Source organism: Herpailurus yagouaroundi, unplaced genomic scaffold (genome assembly GCF_014898765.1).
Source record: "Herpailurus yagouaroundi ecotype Mexico unplaced genomic scaffold, PumYag 182, whole genome shotgun sequence".
Taxonomy (NCBI): Eukaryota; Metazoa; Chordata; class Mammalia; order Carnivora; family Felidae; genus Herpailurus; species Herpailurus yagouaroundi.
The window spans coordinates 9,042,417-9,056,592 of NW_024412413.1; the positions used below are offsets into that span (position 1 = coordinate 9,042,417).

General features: G+C 43.8%; 1 protein-coding gene across 8 annotated transcripts in view; it reads left to right on the top strand.

Moving 5' to 3' along the window:
• ENTHD1 (ENTH domain containing 1) overlaps window positions 1-6,114 on the top strand; it is a 104,101-nt gene extending 97,987 nt beyond the window's left edge. For 7 of the 8 annotated variants that reach the window (XM_040490769.1, XM_040490768.1, XM_040490767.1 and 4 more), the window contains 2 exons: window positions 4,917-5,437; window positions 5,735-6,114. In XM_040490769.1, the coding sequence (XP_040346703.1) occupies window positions 4,917-5,437; window positions 5,735-5,878 (665 nt within the window). In that variant the 3' untranslated portion in view covers window positions 5,879-6,114. Of the gene's footprint in view, window positions 1-4,916; window positions 5,675-5,734 lie in introns of those variants that run through there. The other variant, XM_040490770.1, reaches the window with a different exon arrangement.
• The last annotated feature ends 8,062 nt before the right edge of the window (window positions 6,115-14,176 follow it).

A 14,176-nucleotide genomic window follows, 5' to 3' on the forward strand; every position in this document is an offset into this window, starting at 1 on the left:
CGGACCGCGAGATCGTGACCTGGCCGAAGTCGGACGCTTCACCGACTGCGCCACCCAGGCGCCCCTATTTTATTGTTTTAAGAAGTATTTGTTTATATGAAGGGTCCAGGTCTGGTGTTACAAAACTCTTTGGAGATGATGAGCTTGGTAAACTTAAAAATACTTGCACCCTCACGGTGTAACAGATCTCAGCCACCTAATATAGGTTAATATTCTCGTTCTAATATTTTCACCGAATGATGGATTTGCAGCAACCTCGTTTGACCTTTTGATACTGAATAACTCTGTTCCTAGAACAGTCCATTCCTTCTCTTCCTCCGTTTAAATTTTAAGTTCTTTATGTCTAGGTCAAACTATTCCTTTAGGTCATTAGATCATTTGTCATGCATACCAAAAAGAAAAAAAGAAGATAGAAGATGCACAGAAGCCAGATCATTATATCGTGAGCCATAGTTTGGGTAAGTGTGTTAGACTGCCCTGGACTTTTCTTTCTGATTTTGGGGGTAGGAAAAAAAAATCCATATGTTCACATGCTGGGCTAGTGGTGAGCGTTCTCACTGGCTCTGTCCTTTGTTTATATCTCATTGATTCCATTTTTGTACCATGGGTTTCAGTAGTGGTGGTTCTGTGGACCCAGCAACACCTCCAGCTGTACAGCTCCTGCCTGCCTCCGTGCAGACAAAAAGGCACACTGATTTGATTTTTTACATTCAGTGAGCCAAATTTATACTTCGTAGGTAAGTGAGAAGATTCAGCATTAATCCAATCGTCCAGTCATCCCAATAACAGTTTAGCATCAGTGATTAGAGGCAGAGTCATTAGCATTTCTCTCGAATCCTATGTTATTCCTAAATCTGTTTCTTTTCATGTAACTCCTTGATAATCATGACAATAAATTTTCAAATATTGTACTTTTAAAAGTACGAGATTGGGACGCCAGGGTGGCTCAGTCTGTTGAGTGTCCAACTTCGGTTCAGGTCATGATCTCATGGTTCGTGGGTTTGAGCCCCGTGTTGGGCTCCGTGCTGACAGTTCAGGACCTGCTCGGGATTCTCTCTGTGCCCCTCCCCTGTTCGTACTCTCTCTCTCTTTTTCAAAAAAAAATAATAAACATTAAAAAAAAATTTTTTTAAGTACAAGATCTAATTCACGCACCAGAAAATGCACCCTATTAAAGTGTACAATTCAGTACTTTTCGTATATTCTCAGAATTGCGCCATCATCACCACTAATTCCAGGATATTTTCATTACCCCAAAAAGTCCCGTATCCATTAACAGTCACTCCCCATTCCTTCCTCCCCCCGAACGCTTCCTCCTAAGCAGTGATCTACTTTCTGCCTCTGTGCATTTGCCTACTCTGGACGTTTCCTGTTACGGAATCATACACTATGTGCCTCTCGTGTCTGGCTTCTTTGACGTAGCACAGCGTTTCCAGGGTTCATCCATGTTGCCTCACGAATCAGTACTTGTCTCCTTCTTATGGCTGAGTAATACTCCGCTGTTTAAACCCATTTTATGTATCTATTCATCAGCCGATGGATATTTGAGTTGTTTCGTCTTTTTAGCTATTACAAATAATATTACTACGGACATTTGTTACTTTCTACAACACAGAACAAAATCAGAATTTTTTTTTTTAGTTTTTTTCTTTTACATTTATTTATTTTTGAGAGGCAGAGCACAAGTGGGGGAGGGGCAGAAAGAGAGAGAGATACAGAATCCGAAGCAGGCTCCAGGTTCTGAGCTGTCAGCACGGAGCCCGACACGGGGCTTGAACTCACAAACCGTGAGATCATGACCTGAACCGAAGTCGGACGCCCAACCGACTGAGCCACCCAGGCGCCCCTAAGATCAGAATGTTTTAATTCATGTGTACAGGTAACTTAACAGTCGTTATATATCAGATAGGAAAACTGAAAGAGAAGAATAAAAAGCTCCTGTTTTATCGTGAACAGTTTGAAGTGTTTAGCTGAACAAGGACCTACTGCTAACAGAAAAATTTACATTTGCAGCTCCAGGCGAAGAGAGTTTAAAAATATTTCTAGGAATGTATTCGTCATGATATTTTTGCAGCGCAGTTCTTCTAAATGCTTTTTAAATTTCGAGTTGCAATATAATAATTAAGGGGCCTGATGTTTTCACGAGCATAAAAAGTCAGAGATAACACATCCGCATTTGGAATCGCTTTATCGGTGCTATTTTTAAGCAAGTGCAGCATTAATTGGCGTGCATATATCACCCGGGGAGATCGTTTAAATTCAGCCATTTATCGCGGCTGGCTCCAGCTCTGGTGGGTGCACTGTATGAAGAGGATGGCTGCTAACAACATAGTCCAGTACCTTCCGCAGTGAGTGGGAGCAGGGTGACGAAATGGGCAGGAGAGGCACCCTGGAGTGCAGCAGTGAAGTGTCTCGTACAGCTGTGGCGTGTTTGGAAACAAAAGTAAATTGGTGCGCAGCAATTAGAGCTGAAGTGGCTTTTTATGAGCAAAAGCCCGTGAATCAAAGCTACCAAACTGTAAACAATGATAAGCTATTCAGTCAGCAGTTGTAGCTACAAAGCGAAAGAAAGGTGGACACACAGCAGAAAACAGTGATTCTCAGACGTTAGCAGGCATCAGACACACTTGGAGGCTTGTTAAAACTCAATGTCCTGGGCACAGTCCCAGTTTCTGATTTAGAGAGATGGGGCCCAAGGACTTTATTTCTAACAAATTCCCAGGTGCTGCTGCTGCTTGTTCAGGGGGCGCACTTTGTTGTTGTTGTTAATGTTTTATTTGTTTTTGAGAGAGGGGAGGGGCAGAGGGAGAGAGGGGGGCAGAGGATCCAAAGCGGGCTCTGTGCTGAGAGCAGCGAGCCCCATGTGGGGCTTGAACTCACGTACCGCGAGATCATGACCTGAGCGGAAGTCAGACGCTCAACCAACCAAGCCACCCAGGCACCCGCTTTGAGAACCGCTGGCATAAAATTAAACCAGGTAATCACATCGCGTCCATGTGACTAACGTAACTGTGTTACCCTTTTTCAGTGACCTGCTGGAGAATGTGCTATCCCCAGGTGAGGGTAAACCCAGAAAGAGAAAGACTTGGGATATAGAAACGGGAGAGCCAACACGGGAGGATGGTGCGGGGTGACAGGTGACATGTCAGGTGACAGCTGTGACCCAAACAGAGCACACCCAGAGCAGAGCAGCGGCGTGACTCAGGACGCACACGTGTGGAGGCTCTCTCACCCTTAGCGTGCCCGTCACCACCATGCCCTCTCTTCAACCCAAGGACAGAACGTCAGGATAAGGCTGACCTAGATTCTTCCGTGCGCTTGTCTTGCCTTGACCGTGTGCCGATGAGGTCCCTATTTTCCTTTTCGTGTCCTGCTGCTACATCGGCTGAGAATACTCATGTCACCCCCAAAATGTCTTGTGATTGGAATTTTTCCTAAACACTGGACGGAGATAGCCCTCAGAGAGCTTTGAAGCAGAAAATAGAAGCCGCCTGCCCCAGCCATGTTTTTTACAGCAGAGGTTCAATTTCGTTTAAAGGGACATGCATCTCTAAGCAAATAAAATAATATAGAAAGATAAGAAGTCATGTGTGCTTAGCGGTAATTTCCCTTTCTATGACTTCAGCTTTTTTTTTTTTTTTATGTGAAAGTAGCAAGTCTAGAGTTAGCTGCAAGACTTTAGAAACCAAATTCTGCCAACCCGTACCACCTAATGCACGCATGAATGTAAATAGATACTCCAAGAAGACAAGAGAGAGTTGTGTCCAAGAAAGTTTGGAAAACCCTTGAATAAATTAGTGTGCGACTTCTCAGAACTTTAAATGTGCTAATGTTCGTTGTTAACCTCCTAACGAGAGGCCCGACATGCAATCGTCTGGTCTTGCTTGACTTTGAAATACTGTTTTCACAAAACCTCTTTTGACATCTCCAGGAACACAGCGTTCCTCAGAACACAGTTTGGGAAATAACAATTTATTTTTTTATTTATTATTATTTTTTTTAACGTTTATTTATTTTTGAGACAGAGAGAGACAGAGCATGAACAGGGGAGGGTCAGAGAGAGGGAGACACAGAATCTGAAACAGGCTCCAGGCTCTGAGCTGTCAGCACAGAGCCCGACGCGGGGCTCGAACTCACGGACCGTGAGATCATGACCTGAGCCGAAGTCGGCCGCTTGACCGACCGAGCCACCCAGGCGCCCCGGGAAATAACGATTTAAAATGAAGTGCACAAGAAGCAATGAGTATGATTTTGTCTGAAAGGGAATTACAATGTTATCAAATATTTTACAGAAAACCGGTTTAGAATGCTTTTGATTTTACTTATGTTTCTTGGTGAAAAAAAAAAAAAAATGCCGTACGTGTGCTCAAGTGTCCCAGATCTCAGGTGGGCTGGAGTTCAGTTTTGACCGTATTTGAACAGTTAGAGAAAAAGATTCGTTTGACAGCTTTTAGGTACTTGTAGTTGGTTGTTCATTTTACCATAATGGTCTCTGTAGGGGACCAAAAAAAAAAAAAAAAAAGGATGAAGGAATCTAAGTTACAGCTTTCTCAGACTTTCTGCTTTAAATGCCAACTTAAAATGCCACCAGCCAGTAGAACAGGGTGTAATACTTTACTTTTCTGCTCTCTCTGGTAAGTGTGGTGTGAAAGTACATCGGGCACGGTTCACAGTCAAGGTGACTATTGATACTTCCATGTTCATTTCATTTCCATGGCATTGTTGGTATATAATACATCTTTAGATTTTCTCTGCTTCCTGCTTCGGGTTTATCTAGGCTTATGATGACTATTTAGCATATGAAACTGTCAGTAGTATATTTATGTTGAGACCCTGCAGATGGGGATTTCACATTGAAAAATTATTTTAGCCATTACTCTCGTTTGTATGTTGCATAATCTCTCTCTCCCTTGTAGTTTCAACCACCTCTGAAGGAACGTCCTCTTTTTCTACTTTATCCATGCCGTCTCCCGACTCAGCCTCTCCGGAGACGTCTGTTCATCTCCTACCCCGCATTTTGGCGGGACCTTCCTTCTGGTCTCTGGCCCAGCAACAGTCTTCTTCCGCCTCCTTTAAAGATGAAGATGAGACGGCCGGGGCTCACCACCCCTTTGCTCCTAGGGACCGAGCGTCTTCTGATGAAGAGGAGAACGACAACCTCCATCTGCTGGAGAGTCTTCCGGATAACTCTGAGTGTGCTAAAGAGCAGACGAGTCCTGCTTCTGCCAGTGATTGGGCAGAGTCTTCCACCCCCAGGGCAGACCACGTCACCTCTGTGTCCTGTCTGAGTTTTCAGACACCTGCCGGCCTGCCGGGGGAGCCTGAAACAAACGATTCCATTAAAACTCTCCTAGGGGAGGTGAAAAATGCCATAGTGAAACTACACGAAGACCTGAGCATGGTGATAAGAGAACTTAACGTCATCAATAGCCATCTGGTGAGCATGAGTGGGAATAGTCTGCAGCTAAAGTCTTCCCAGCTTCCCCAGTCTTCCGAGGGGACCTCAGATCACATGTAACAAGCCCGAGAGCCCCTGTCGGTAGAACTCGTGTGGTTCCACCTCCCGAAGACCTAAGTTAGCCTTTTGTAGATTCTCATCCTTCCGGCAAAAATGGGGTGGTGGTTGGATTTTTCCTTGTCAGGCTTATTAACAAATATCTTTCAAACCACTAAACTCATTTGGGTGGTTTCTTTTTTAAAGAGGAAAAAGCATCACCTTTGATAATATTTTCAGATTCAGCTACAAACTGTTTTTCATTTGACACTGAAGAGAATGTCTTTCTTCCACACCCTGGACTTCACCTCAAAATATATTAAGCGTGGCAAGACCTCAGACTGCAAATGGCTCTTCCAGAGCTTTTGGATGAGCAGGTGGTAAGAAGGCCTGCAGAGCCTGGGGTTGCTGTTCGTCTGCTCTCATGCCAGGTTTCAGATTCTGCAAACAGAGGACCGGCAATCTTTCCCTTCCTGTGGCTGCCGCCATTGGTTGGGGGGTTAAGCTGAGACCGGTGGGACATGGGACAGGTGTTTTTATTGCTAATGTTTATTGCAAAGTGAATTCAAATGCATCCTTTGGTTGTATTTGGAAAATAAATTTGATATTTTTCATCTTCTGTGTATCTTTTTAATTTATTAAGACAGCCTTCAAGTAGGATTTTTATTTTTTATTTTTAAACTTAAAAAATATTTTTTAACGTTTATTTGTTTTTAGAGAGACAGAGTGTAGCGGGGGAGGGGCAGAGAGAGGAGACACAGAATCTGGAGCAGGCTCCAGGCTCTGAGCTGTCAGCACAGAGCCCGACATGGGCTTGTACCCACGAACCAGGAGATCATGACCTGAGCCAAAGTTGGTCACTCAACCGACTGAGCCACCCAGGCGCCCCCTAGAATTTTTACTTCTGGGAAAATGATCTAGTTGGGAGATCATAGACCAGTGCTTCTCCATCCTACTGCACAGTGGAACCACCAGAGACGCTTTCATTTTGTTTTATACTTATTTGAGAAGACAGCGTAAGGGCTCCGTGTACCCATTGCTCAGTTCCAACAATTACCAACGAAGCGCTAAAATAAATTCCTGATTATTTTGAAGAAATATGGGATATCTAAAGTATATTCTAATGCCAAACCCAAGCCGATTTTCATCATGCTAACTGGGGTAAGAACTAGAAGGAAATGCTAGTGGGAGTGTTAGTGCAAAGACTGTAATGTGGGAGGGTGTTTGGCATATTTGAGGAGGGGCAAGGAAGCCAGTGCGGCTAGCGTGAAGTGAGGGAAGGGGACAACGGTAGGAGATCTGAGGTCCTGGAGGAGAGAACAAGGAGCAGTGCCAGATGATACAGGTTCTAGAAGACCGTCGTTAGAGATTTTGGCTTTTACTCAATACAAATTGTGACAAGGCTTTAGGGTGAAAAATGATCTTGGGCTTCTAAAATGATCACACTGGTTCTGGGGAGAGAGGGATGCAGGGACACAGGATGAGGAAGGTAGGCCGATTGGAAGGCCATTGCAGTTACCCAGATAAGAGCGGGTGGTGGATCAAAGGAGGCTATATGAGAAGTGATTAGGGATTGGTTGATGGGTTGGATACAATATGTAAGAGAAAAAGCGTCACAGCTGAACCCAAAGTACTGGACTGAGCAATTAAAATTGCTCATCAACTGAAACGAGGAGGGTGGCAGACGGAGAAAAGTTTTGAGGCATTCAGTTTGAGATAAGTTACATCTCAGATGTCCATTAGATAACCCAAGTGGAGATACCAAATAAGCAATTGGATATAAGAGTTGAGTCTGAGAGAGAGATCTAGATTGGAATGGAGCCGGGGGGGTTAGTAATTGATGGTTATTTAAAGCTATGAGACTGGATGAAATTGCCGAAGGAGCGAGTATAATAGTGGAGAGAAGTTGAAGGCCTGAGCCCTGGGGCAGGCCTAAGAAGATCAGGAAGAAGTTAAGGAATCCATGAATAAGGCCGAGACGGAGCCACCACTGAGGTAGAACAAAACCACACAGCGTGTAGTGGTTGGAAGCCCAGAGTGTGTTTCTCTTCGCGACCCTTACCTCTTCCATATGCATATGCACCTTGCCGAGTTCTTTCCAAACCCTATTAGATTTTTTAAAGTTTTTGTTTAAATTTCAGTTCATTAACATACAGTGTAATACTAGTTCCAGGTGTGCAATATAGTGACTGAAAGCCCTATTAGATTTTGATGAAAGTTGCATTAAATCTACTCATGAATTTGGGGGATTTTTACAAATTTAATCTTCTAATCTAGGAGCATCGTACATCTGTCTTCTTTCATAAATTTTATGTTTAGCTTTCTAATCCATGAGCATGGTATTTCTCTATGTTCTATGTCTTCTCTTAATGCTTCACAGTAAACTCATAATCTCCCTCACAGAGGGCTTCTATTTCTTTTTTAAAGACTTAATCCTTTCATAGTTGATATTTTTGTGTATTGTAAGTGCTACCTTTTTGCGAGTTTAAAAAAAATTTTTTTAACGTTTATTTTTGATAGAGAGTTGGGGAGGGGGAGAGAGAGGTAGATAGAGAATCAGAAGCAGGCTCCACGCTGTCAGCTCAAAGCCCGATGTGGGGCTCAAACTCACGAACCACGAGATCATGACCTGAGCCGAAATCAAGAGTCGGATGCTTAACCAACTGAGCCACCCAGGCACGCCCCCCCCCACCTTTTTTTGAAAAATTTTTAATGTCTATTTATTTTTGAGAGAGAGAGCAAGAGTTGGGGGGTGGGGGTTGCCAGCTTTTAAATTTTGGAACATGACAGTTGATAGAAATCTAAATCTCGGTCTAGATCTACTAATAGTTAACAAGTTGCCATGTTTGCTTTATCTCCCTGTCTTGCTAAACATGTTTATTATCTATATATGCATTATGTAGATAGGTAAATAGACACACACATTTTGCTGAACCATTTGAAAGAAATGTTCGGATATCATGACACTTCACCACAGGATACTGCAACATACTTACTACATGAATCAGGGTAATTTTTTTCCAACCTACCTTCCAGTTAACGAGGCCTCTCTTCAGCTATGTCTAATCTGTTGTTAACTCCTCCCATTACATTTTAAATTCAGTTATTCCTTTTTCACTTCTAGAATTCTACTTGGTTCTTTTAAAATATTTTAAAAGATTCTTTAAAAAAACTTTTCACACATCCGTGTTTCTTGCAGATCTTTTCAAGTAAGAATATTAAGCAAACTAGTATAGAACTCTTACTAGCAAGTATAGTAAGTAAACTAGAGAGTATTCTGACCAGCAAACTATTAAGAACATATGCATTTAAGGCCATAAATTTCCCTTTACTGCAACCTGCCAATTTTTAAAAATTTGAAATACAATTCACATACCATAAAATTTACTCTTTTAAATATGGTTCAGTGGTTTTACTTTATTAACAGGGTTGTACAACCATCACTACTATCTAATTCTAGAACCGTTTCATCACCACAAAAAGGTACTCCATACTCATTAGCCGCTCCTCCCCAGTTTCTTCTCCTTCAAGCTCCTGGTAACCCACAATCTACTTTCCATTTCCATTAATTTGCCTCTTAATGGGTATTTCATATAAGTGGAATCCTATGTGGCTTTTTGTGTCTGGCTTCTTTCACTTAGCATGATGTTTTGGGGCTTCAACCATTGTAGCATGTGTGAGTACTTCATTCCTTTTTATGTCTGAATAATATTGCATTGTAAGGATATACCGCATTTTGTTTACCGGTTCATCAGTTGATGGCCATTTCGGTTGTTGGCACTTTTTTGGCTACTGTGAATAATGCTGCTACGAATATTTGTGTGAACATATGTTTTCAGTTCTCTTGGATGTATATACCCGGGAGTAGAATTGCTGGGTCATACAGTTACTCTTACATATAACTTTTTAAGGAATTGCCAAGCTATTTTCTGAAGCAGTCTCACCATTTTACCACAAGTATGGGTATGTAGTATGTTCGTTGTCCTTTGGCTCAAAAAATATTCTAATTCCTGTCATGAAGAAGCGTAGAAGTCTATTTCTTAACTTCCCATCATTTGTACTCTAATAATTTTAACATCTAAAGTTTTTAGGGGTCTGTTTTTGTTATCTGTTGCCCTGCTGATTTGTGCTCATGGTGTATGTTTCCTTGTGTACCTGATCATCTTCGATTATATGTTGGTCATTTATTTGTATGATTAATACAAGAATTTGTTTTTACTACTGCCAAGCGCCTGGTGCTGTTGCACCACCATACCGCTTAGGTAAATGAAGGTCGTGGCTTGAAGTTTTCTAGAATCCCCAGGTTAATCCTAGACTTAAATTTCTCATAAACGATGGTTCGTTTCTAATTCATTCTCATTGCATAGCCATTGGGTTCCACTTTGTTGTAAGGAGTGGTGTCGTGTTAGACTTCCCACCTGTGTGAGGTGATTTCTGTTCCTATCACCATCAAAATGAAAGTTGGAATCGATTCAGTTCCACAAATGCCCTTAGAGAAAAGTGGCTTCTATGATCATTTACCTATCAGGTCTCTGTTGCTTTTTTTTTTTTTTTGAGCACCTATTACTCGTAAGACTATTCCAGGCCCTGGAGATTCATTAGTGAGCAAAACCAGATATTCCTGTCCTCACAGACCCTGAGCCCTAGATAGGTTTGATAGGTTAATCAAATTGTTGTGGTGGTGGTTTTTATTGTAAAAATCGAATGGTTTGGGGAAAGGAAACGTACAGTTTGACCTGGTGGAGGGTTCAGGGAAAGCTTATCTAAGGAAGTCCCTTGAGCTGACTTACAAAATCTAAGATTATCAAAGTAAATGCTGCTAATGACATGTGGGGCAAGTCAAGTTCTTTATGAAATAACACATAACATAAAATAAGGATGAAATCTTAAGACGTCTTCTGTTGGGTTTCTTCATATATCTGGGAGACCCACAAATGGATTCTTATGGGATAGTAGGATACAGTATCTCCTTTTTTTTTACTCGCTCTGAAATTTCTGAGTTGTACATTGCTAAGAATTGAGAAGAAACAAACCTCCAGAGATATAGCACTCCTCTCTCCTTCCCTCCATTACCAAGAGGTGCTGCGTCAGATACCTTGAAATGTACTCAGAGGTACACCCCACAAATAACTAGGGCAACAAAAGCTATCCCTTTGAGTAACTGCCTTACATGCACAAAATAACTCCAGGTTTTAACTAGGTTTTACATAGCTCCTATATTTTAATTCAACCATTTTTTTAAATCAGTATAATTAACAAGCACTTACGTGAGTTTCTATTTAGCCAACTCCATTAAGTGACTAGAACAAACCTGGCCTAAATTAGGAACGCGTATATTCTGATTGACTTTGTAATTATCTCAGATTAAAAATACTTCATTAAATGCTATTAAGTATTTTATTTGAAACTTGAGGCTCTTATTATAAGGCAGTTACAAAAATATTTTACAGTTTACCTATTGTCAAATTACTTATGTATTCATCCTTGACATATTTAATAAGCACTCGTTACGAGTAGGCAATTTGCTAGACACTGGGGACACCATGGCGAACAAGATGGGTGCGGGTCCTGGCTTCAGCGTCGCAGCTTCGTGGAGGTACAGGGAGAGACGTGGGCGGAGTGTGATGTGTAAGTCTTCTGAGTTTAGGAAGCAGGGGATAGTGTGGGAGCGCCTGGTAAAGTGGGAGAGCCAGCTCTGATTTGGGGATGTCAGGGAATGCTTCCTGGAGAACACGAAGTCCAAAGTGAGTCCGGAAGGTTGAGCAAGGGTTGGTCAAGCAGAGGGCGTTAGGGTAGAGAATTTTCTAGACAGAGACAACAGCATGTACAAAAGGCGGGAGCAGGAATGAACTAGGTGAGCTTGAGGATGGGACAAAGCTGGCAGGTCGGAGGTGAGGGCCGTGGTTTTGCTTCATGCAGCGACACGGTAGGTGACGGTTAGGTAGTGTTAACTGACTAAATACCGGAAAAGGACTGAATGACAAGTAAATGGATCTTGTTGGAAATGAAGTGTCATGGAAATTTGGGGGCGAAAGGGCTTCCAAAATCCATCCACTAACTTGATAAAAACAGACTTCGTAGGGGATTTTTGGAGACTCCGGTGACTCATCTGCCCCACAAATGGGATGGTTGTGACAGTGGTTTGCTCTGGATGTGCGAGGAATGTCTTCTTGTGCCTTCGTTCTGAAGAGCAGGTGAATCCTGAGAGCAGCCTGATGAGTCAGTTACATGCTCGAATACTGGGGACGCTTTTCCGAGGTCTCACTGTATTTTTAATAGAATGGATTCTGAGATGTGATAAAAGGATTTAGATACGTGGGATTGAGAGATTTTTATTTCTTGCAGAACACGAAGTAATTTGAGGAGGCCAAGCGTCTTATCGTTATGCCAGAGGATATGTGCCACCTTTTATCAGCAGGCAGGCTTAGAAAAGAGTAAATTGGCTGGGAAGAAACTAGGTTTTCAAGATGATTTTGTTTGGTAGTTTCAAATTCTGTTTTCTCACTGATGGTGCAGAAAGTCCTCAAAAGATATGGTAATTACTGCAGAATTATGGCTTCAGGCGTCCACAGCCATTCATACAGCAAAATTCCATTACAAAATACCAAGATCTGTGTGTGCAGTTGCACCGCGGTTGAAAATTGTCCCCTGGGGGCGCCTGGGTGGCTCAGTCGGTTAAGCGGCCGACTTCAGCTCAGGTCACGATCTCGCAGTCCGTGAGTTCGAGCCCCGCGTCGGGCTCTGGGCTGGTGGCTCAGAGCCTGGAGCCTGCTTCCGATTCTGTGTCTCCCTCTCTCTCTGCCCCTCCCCCGTTCATGCTCTGTCTCTGTCTCAAAAATAAATAAAAACGTTAAAAAAAATTAAAAAAAAAAAAAAAAAAGAAAAGAAAATTGTCCCCTGTACTGTGACTGCATCACTCTTACAACACAGAGCACCCATAGCGAAATGCAGAAAGCAGACATTCTGGGACCTGCCGTGGTGAAAGGCAGGGCATGAGAGAGAGCAACGCATCGAGGATGAGCTCCAGAACCCTAGTTTAATATTGTTATTATTAATAGCGGAATAATAACAACAACGCTGACAATGGTTAACATTTATTGGACGTTGGCAAGGTTCTAAGCACTTTTTAATTCAGCAACCCTATCAGGAAGGTTCTAGTGTTGTCACGTCGCATAGGAGAACACAGAGGCTAAGAAAAGTTAAGGAACTTGCCTGGGGTCACATAGGTAGTCGTAGGGGCCAAAGCCACATTTCGAGCCCTGGTCCGTCTCAGGGTACAGGTTGGTGTAAGCACGCGACCGCACTGCCTCGCAAGTCAAGGTGAAGGTGGCCAGGTGGGTGGCGCTGCCTCAGTTGGGACAGGAGAGTGTGGGAGGATGGCAGCCCCAGCCCGTTTGTCCCCAGCTTTGGGGGGAGCGGAGCTCCTGACTCCCGCCCTTGCCTTCCCCATCCGCAGCCTGCTCTCCAGCTGGTCACCCCCTACTCCTAGGGCCACTTGGCCGAAGCTGACACCCCAGACCCCACCCCCCGGAGCTTCTCTTGCTGATCTGCCTGTTTCTGAAGAGTCCTCTGCCTCCACCCACGCTCCCCGGCCTGTCCTCGCCTTCTTTCACGTCTGGAGGCTGCAGCGGAGCTAGAACGTGTTAAGACCCACTTTGGAGATGAAGAGACTGTCCCAATTTCTCTTCTCCTTACCTAATGAGACCTGGGAAATATGTAGCCACACACCCTGGTTTAAGTGGGGACCGGTCCCTGGTTCACCCTAGCCGTGGAGAACTTCCAAGGGCTACGATGGGTCTCTGCCTCCGGAGTACATAACATGCACTTGAAAACCACGCAGAGCACCCCAGAAACAGCCAATAAGAACTCTAGAAAAAAATCTGGTTTGTATTTGGTTACATATAACAGTAATGTGTTCATACTCTTTTTTTTTTTTTTTTTAAGTGGTGGGGGGCACTTGGCGTAGTTTCATTATCCCTGGCCCTGAAGATGGGGTATTTGCTTTCCTCCCACACCCCGGGGTAAGGGTCCCAGGGAGCAGCCACCGGTTTTAATTAACCCTGAACCGGTTCTGTTCCACCTGGACCCCTCCCCCCCCCGTTTCTCCAAAAATCAACAACAACAACAACAAAAAACAGAGAGAGTTCTGAACTCGAAACAGTAACCCACCAGATTAAGCCAAACGTGAGAATAAATACGCAGCTTGAAAAGCACAAATTCCAAAGATTAAGAGAACCAGCAAAGGGAAGAAAAATGGCGTCGGTGCACCTGACCCGCAGAGACCGGCCGAGCGATTCGGAAAAAAAGTAGCACAGCGGCCAGACCATTTCACGAGGGCAGAAGGGCGAGTCAATGACAGGCCCACGTCAGCTGGCACTTTGAAAGCCTTTGGAGCCGGGAGGGATGGGACTGATCTGAGGCCCAAGGGGCGGGCGTAGGGGTGGGAGGTCTGCAAGGAAGGCAGGGAGGCCTGGCTGCCCGCGTCGGTGGAGCTCAGCAGGACTGCAGGCAGATACCCGCGCATTGTCTGTCGTGGGAGCCGTGAAAGAGGCCAAGGCTTTGAAAGAGGGGCTCTCAGGAGCCCTGAAGCCAAAACGTCCTACGTTCATGAGGCAAGGGGCCTGACAGAAGATGCACGAGCCTCGCCCGCCCCCCTCACGATCCTAGTGTGTGCCCCAAAGA